The sequence below is a fragment of the Quercus lobata genome, chromosome 8 (genome assembly GCF_001633185.2).
Source record: "Quercus lobata isolate SW786 chromosome 8, ValleyOak3.0 Primary Assembly, whole genome shotgun sequence".
Taxonomy (NCBI): Eukaryota; Viridiplantae; Streptophyta; class Magnoliopsida; order Fagales; family Fagaceae; genus Quercus; species Quercus lobata.
This window is the reverse complement of record NC_044911.1, coordinates 46606768-46613519: the sequence shown is the minus strand read 5'-3', so window position 1 is coordinate 46613519 and position 6752 is coordinate 46606768. Positions and strand designations below refer to the sequence as shown.

The window sequence follows — 6752 nt, the reverse complement described above, 5'->3', positions numbered from 1 at the left end:
CACAATACTACTTGATTCTATTACACTTACTTCTTAAAAAATTGCACACACCAAAAAAGAGGCTGTCCTAATTGCCCTAAATATTTGGAGTACTCTTATTTGATTAGTCATTTACTGTCTTCTAGAATGATGCACGTAGCCATTGCTAAGCTTCCTTGGCTTATCATGATTCATGAATATGGATCAAAAGAATATAACGGAAGCATCCTCAAATCAAGAAAATCTCTCAAATCAAGCAACAAAAATGACTGCAGATTCTTAGCCTTCATTCAAGGATGTAACAGCCTTTATTTTCCATGTAACCGATAGCCTTAATTCTAGGAGACTTACTTAGAATAGCCCCTGTTAACGTGCATTTATTTTCTCATACAATCTCTTGTAACGCGGTGTAATATTTTTCAAACAGAGCAGTAATACATTATTGAGAAATTCTCAAACTTTATCAAGGAATATCAATCCAAAAATAAAAGGAGTTGGATATATGTGTGTGAATGGAAGTTTCACATAGACAAGAAGTTGAGAAATTAATACAACATAACTAGACCCAAACCTGTAAATATAGGTTTTTGAGTTAAGTAGTGTCCCTATATCTATATTAAGAGCTTAATTGGAATCTCCTCAAAGTGTTATCTTCCTTCCCAACACTAAGCATTCCCCATTTTCTAAAAACTTAAAAAGTTTTTGGGACAATGGGTAATTTAACACATTTTCCTCATTATCATTTTTCTGCATCTCCTTAATCATGCACCGTAAGTATTAACATCCTTCCTTGTTCTTCAATTCAAGCATCCCTAAATTCAGAACTTATTGCATCCCAAGCTGCATCATCTTTTCACTTCAATCAGATCTCTGACATTGTTATTAAACCAAACCAAGTGCTTACAACTCATACAACCTGAGGCTGCCCTCAGAAATCACTGTTGATTCATTACACTATATTAGTTAGTGCCTGCTCACATGTTACTACAGAACCAAACAGACCTAACATCTATACTATTATAAGGTTTACACAAACACCACAAACTACCCAAGGCAGGAACCATTCAGTGCCCACTCCATGCTCAAGTTTCTCCACCTCAGCCCCTAGTATTTATAATGCCAAGACTTCGAGTCTTCTTAGGCGGCTTATTCAATTGGAACACAGGATGCCTGCATAGCCTCCTCACTCCTTTCCTCAAACTTAGCCAGTCCCCAGTATCATATCTACTTCTACATCCATTTTCTAAAGCTCCCATTTCAAACCTTGTAGGTGTGTCACTACCTGACTCGTATTCAAATTCATCTTCCTCTTCTTCTTCCTCTTCCTCTTCCTCTTCCCCATCACTCTTCCTATGAAAGCTCCAAAGTTTCTCCATAGTGTTGGATTCCGGTCTGTCCAATGTGGCAGTCCTCAAGAAGTTAATGTTGGTAGGTCTATCGGCAGCACAAGGATCAGAAGTTCGCTCACGGGATTCTTTACCATTTGACATCGAAGATACTGGGTCATCATTGTGGATGGGAGAATCTGAACATGAAGATAGTTGCCTAGCCTTGGTAGCTGATTCCTCTCTTTCTCGAAGGGTCTTCAGAATCAGTGTCTTGAGGAAGTTCATAACTTGGACAGCATGAATCAATGCAGTCAAAGGATCTGCCAGCTGCAACCAGTGGAAGAGTCAAGACTTTAGTTCATGGGTGACAAAAATAAAAGACAATTTTAATCATGATGTAAGAAAACATAAAATTAAAAAAATTAAAAAAAAATGGATCAAAATATTCAAAACTCAAATTCATTGTGCATTGTTAAAATTCATATAAAAAAATTTGTACAAATATTTTTTTCTTCTTTAAATTCCTTGATTTAATTCCTCAAATCCAAAATAGTCCGTAGACAAAATGAGATGTGTTTGAAAACAAAGAAGTCTTTCATTTGTCATTGCAGCCACATCTGCCAATTTGTTGCAGGTCTTTATATGATGAATAAGTCCCATCTAGGAAGAACCTAGGAAAATTTTATCATAGTGAATCAGCTTTGTCTTGGAAGTGACCATTCTATCTATGTTAGCAATCCATTAAGAAAAATAGTTTTTATTTTTATTTTTACTTTTTTTATGACTGTCCCAAAGAATGACACAGGTTAGTTTTAAGAAAATTCCCTTTAAACTAGGCACATTTATTGTTGCATAAAAAAATTTAGCATTTGATTACCTAAAAAGCAAAAGAGGTCCTTAATATTAGAGGGTAATTGCAATAGAGCAATCAACTAGGAGCGCCTTGTGTAAAAGAAATTTGAAACAATATTAAGAAAATGTTATCAAACCTGAGTCATGTTGGGTGCAAAAACCATAGCGATGTTGCGTGCATTCATTTTGTTGAATTGTTCGTGCTGCACAACATCCGCCATCAAATTGACAGACCAGTCAAGCAGTGCACCTTCCATAGGAGGAAGTAAATTTACAAGTTGAGTGCAATCGTCTTCTGTATTGCAGTGCATCACCTGTTCTGGTGTGAGAGAATCAAGTACCCCTGTTGGAAGTTCTCTCAGCCATGCCTACAGGAAATGTAGGAAATCATATGACTATAAAGGATTTAAAATGGCATTTGACAACCTAGAAAAATAAGTTTTTAAAAGTTCTCAATTGACAAGTTTATGGAACTCTTTTTTTTGGCAGCACTTTAATTATGTTTGAAATGCAAAACTTACAGCTGCTTGTTTTTAAATCTTCAAAGCTTACATCTGAATATTTTTCTTAATACAATAAGGAATGCTTGGAAGCTGATTTCCTTTACCTTCTTTAAAAAAAAATTAAAGACAGGAACCAAAGTACCAAACTTCTCACTGAATGAAAAAAACAAGCAGAAGATTAAAGAAATTTAGCGTGCGTTTGGATTACGTTTTGTAGAAAGGATTTTTGCGTTTTGCTGAAAATTTGGTGGGTCCCATGTTACTGTTCATATACTTTTTGGTACTATTCATGGCCCCACTGTACTATTTTAACTAACTTTTATCTTTATCTACAGTACTTTCAGTAATAAGTTTTCAGTTTTCGCAAAATAATTGGTATCCAAACACACCCTTAGATGTCATATTTGGGTAGTTTATTTCAAATATTTGTCATGTTCATGGACATAGTAGAAAACCATTTATATGGGCATTGACATATCAGCATTCAAAATTTTGAGAAGACAATGGGAAGTTTTGTTTTAGTCTAAAATTAGTCTCTCCCCAACTAAATTACTACACATTTTGGTAAAAAATTATGATGTATATTGGTCGAGTTTAACTAAGGTGACATCCTTATGGCATACCTTTATCAAGCCTGCTAAACAATGAACATCAATACCATGCAGCACTACACCTCTGTTTAGCTGATCCCGGACATACTCTTCTTGGCTATTCTCAGCAGTAATTCGGAATATTCCTTCTGCCTTCAAGCATAATAACATGAATAAAACTTAAAAGTTTCAAACAGAAACAAGAAGTAGCATTTCAATCCGTGTAGCAACTAAGTCAAAGCAAAAACAAAACATACTCTAAGGCCTCCTTCTGAATACAACCTCTTTTGCATCATAAGAAGAATTGTTGGAACACTGTTCCCTCTATCATCATAAGAACACTGCATTGACTTGGCAGAAACTCCAAATACACTTGCACTGGACAATTAAATAAACAGTATATCAAACTAGTCAAATAAAATAATATGGAAAACAAGAAAGGATGAGGCAAGGTAAAAATTAAAAGCTATGAACATGAAATCAAAATAATGTAAAAATCTGCCCAGATTTCTTAAGGAATTTGTTGTGTTCAGTAATTGAATGCCGGGAACAAAAATAGATTCAAAGGATATACTCAAGATCATTTGAAAGAAGATCCTTATTCATCCAACTCCTACAATAGAGCAAATACTAACCAATTAATCTTTTTCTATGCAAACTGAACACACCCAATGGACTGTAACGAATCACATCAGCAAGAATTCCAGTTTACTTTCCATTGTTGAAGTAAGAGAAACTTCAACCAGTAAGTGGTTAAAAGGTGGAACAAAAGAAAAGACATATACAAACACAGGTTATTAGGAGTTAGGACCAGCAAAAGGCGGAGCATCCAAAGACCTGTCCCCCTGTGCCCCCTGTCCTGCCCCTCCCCTTTTATTTTTTATTTTTGGTTTACATTAAGTGGAGCAGGAGGAACTTGAACCCAAGCTCTCCTCCATGGGAAAACTGAGCAATACCAATAAAGTACAAGGCTCTAAATAAAACCTCTATTAGTATAAGACTCATGTCACATAACACCTTTTGTTTTGCAAAATTAATAACCCTTTATGATAAAGCAAAGAAATACAAACCTTAAACCTACATATAGGAAACAATTATCTGTTTTTGTCAATGTCTAAATATGCCCTCATGGAAGTATGAAGAGTACATCCCCAGATAATTAAGCTCAAAGCTGTATTAGGATGGCTAAACATATATAATAAGGTCTATATCCCTCATTGAAAAAAGCATCCATACTTAGATCTAGATCTCTTCCCTCATATACTCTGTTCTCTTTTCCTTTAAGTGAAGGTACCTCACCTTTAATTGAAGGCACTTTACATTTCTTATCAACTAATAAACTCCATTGAGTTGAAACATGTTGAACTGAATTGCATTTCATCTATATACTCAAATATATAACATGAAGATGCCATTTAAACTCAATTCAAATCAATTTCCTTGGTCAACTTCAATTGAGTATGTAATGCCTAACTCTGTCCTGTGGAGAACGCTCAAATGATTTTCAAAGCATAAATAAATAAATAAATATATATATATATATATATATATATATATATATATCTGCGGCAATGTTTAAGATTAACATGAAGAAGGTGATGCCAATGGACTTATACCGAGATCTAATCCCGTTACTCACAATTAGCCAAAAACAAAAAATTGTAATTAGCAATCTCGTTGAATCTCCTTCGAAGTTGAAGGGAAATTTAATTTCTCCCATGCATCTATTTCAAAGTTCCACCCCAAAGGCCCCAATTCTACAATTAGCAGTCATGTTATGGTAAGCATTCCTTCTATCCCCAGAATTGAGAAAAACCAATATTTCACAAGCACACATAACCACTATTCTGCAGCTTGAAATCCCAAGTGGTTCATAACTATCATTAAAAAGAGTAAATAAAAAAAAATTGAGTGACATACAAAAACACTCCAAAATGTCTACTTTTCCTTCTTATCATGAAAAGTTAACCAGAGTGTACAGAAAACCACAAAATGCATGGATAATTAATGTAGAGAAATGCAAAAGATCCAATCTTTAAGGACTAACTAAGTAACTAAAAAAAAAACAAATTCAGAACAGTGAAAGTGAGAAAACAAATAAGAACCTTACCTGGCACTAGGCACCCTCCAGGGAAGCTCAGGCTCAAGCTCAGTAGGCAAGCCAAGAAAGCCATTGAACCTATCAAAAGTGACATGCGAAACATGCCTGACTTGGGTGGGCCAGCTTATATCCATGGAAGAAACATCCTCTGATGTCTCCACACTGCATGTCACCAAAGACTTCCTCAGAGCCGCGGCCAGAATATCCAGTATTGGAAACTGATGACATTGATGTTGTTGTCCTGCACCTTTATCATTATCAGCGCCTCTTCTTGACCTCGGACTTAAACTCCTACTCTTGAAACGGGTTCTCGAAATGGGCTCCACTGAAACATCGCTACCATATTCATCCTCAACCTCGTACTCATCATCTTCTTCTTCATCTTCTTCCTCGTTTTTGTTCTGGTTGTTGTGGAACAATGGACCCTGAGCCGGAGGGACAGAGTTGAACTCGGTGAGACCAACCAGTCCGCATGATTTGGATCGAAATAATCTAGTCATTGCTAGCTTGTGTTGTTTTGACTGAAAAAATATAATTTATGGGGATGAGAGAGTCTGTAACTATAAGAATTACTTAAAAACTTTAAAAAAGAGATAAAGAAGGTGGCAGTGGAAGATTTAAAAAAAAAAAGTGGGCTAATTAAGATGGGATAAATATTTAGAGTGTGGTGGTGTAGGGTGGTGGAGGGAGATAGATAGAGAGGTAGAGTTTGAAGAAGAGGAGGAGGTTGCTTTGGAGTGAAAACGATGAATTATATATTATTTTTTATAATTTTGTTTTGTGTAAAAATATGGGGTTGAAATTGCAAGGGTGATGGAGACCTTTGCTTCGCCTTTTTGTTTGTTTTCTAATTGTATTTTTTTTTTTTGTTTCTCTTTCTTTTTGGATAAATGTGTTCTTGTTGATTGATTGAGTAAAGGGTAAGATTGCGTAAGAAATGGCAAGGTCAGCTCGTGAGTGGAAAGGTAGGACAAGGCCGCAAAGAAGATTTACAAGGCGTGTGAGTGGGTGCATGTTTTGGACGCTTTTGGTTAACATGTCTTTTGGGATCAGATACTTGTTTATATACACCTCCGGCTATCCGGTGTTTTTATTTTTATTTTTATTTTTTTCTAAATTAAAAAAATGGTTTTCCAGTGTGTCTCATTGACCTCACACTCGTAATGGCTAATAATACGGGTACCACTCGAGTAACAATGAGGTGTGCTACTACTCAAATCCTACAATTCATGCAAGCACTTGAAATGTAACAACGAGAGCTTCCTACTGTTCCTACTCAAATTCCACAACTCATGCAAGCATGTATAACAGAACAATGAGAGCTTCCTATCACTTAACCACACCCCTTAGATCAGCATAAACACAGAGTAAACGATGGATAACAATTAACAAATATAAC

General features: G+C 35.6%; 1 protein-coding gene across 1 annotated transcript; it reads right to left on the bottom strand.

Annotated features, from left to right (window-relative positions):
* Window positions 1–450: 450 nt before the first annotated feature.
* On the bottom strand, window positions 451–6098 carry LOC115955949 (rho GTPase-activating protein 3). Its single transcript, XM_031074372.1, has 5 exons — window positions 5363–6098; window positions 3510–3630; window positions 3286–3405; window positions 2297–2527; window positions 451–1634 (listed from the first exon to the last, which is right to left on the bottom strand). The coding sequence occupies exons 1-5, from the start codon at window positions 5851–5853 to the stop codon at window positions 1077–1079; spliced, it is 1521 nt and encodes a 506-aa protein (XP_030930232.1). The 5' UTR covers window positions 5854–6098; the 3' UTR covers window positions 451–1076.
* Between the last annotated feature and the right edge of the window lie 654 nt (window positions 6099–6752).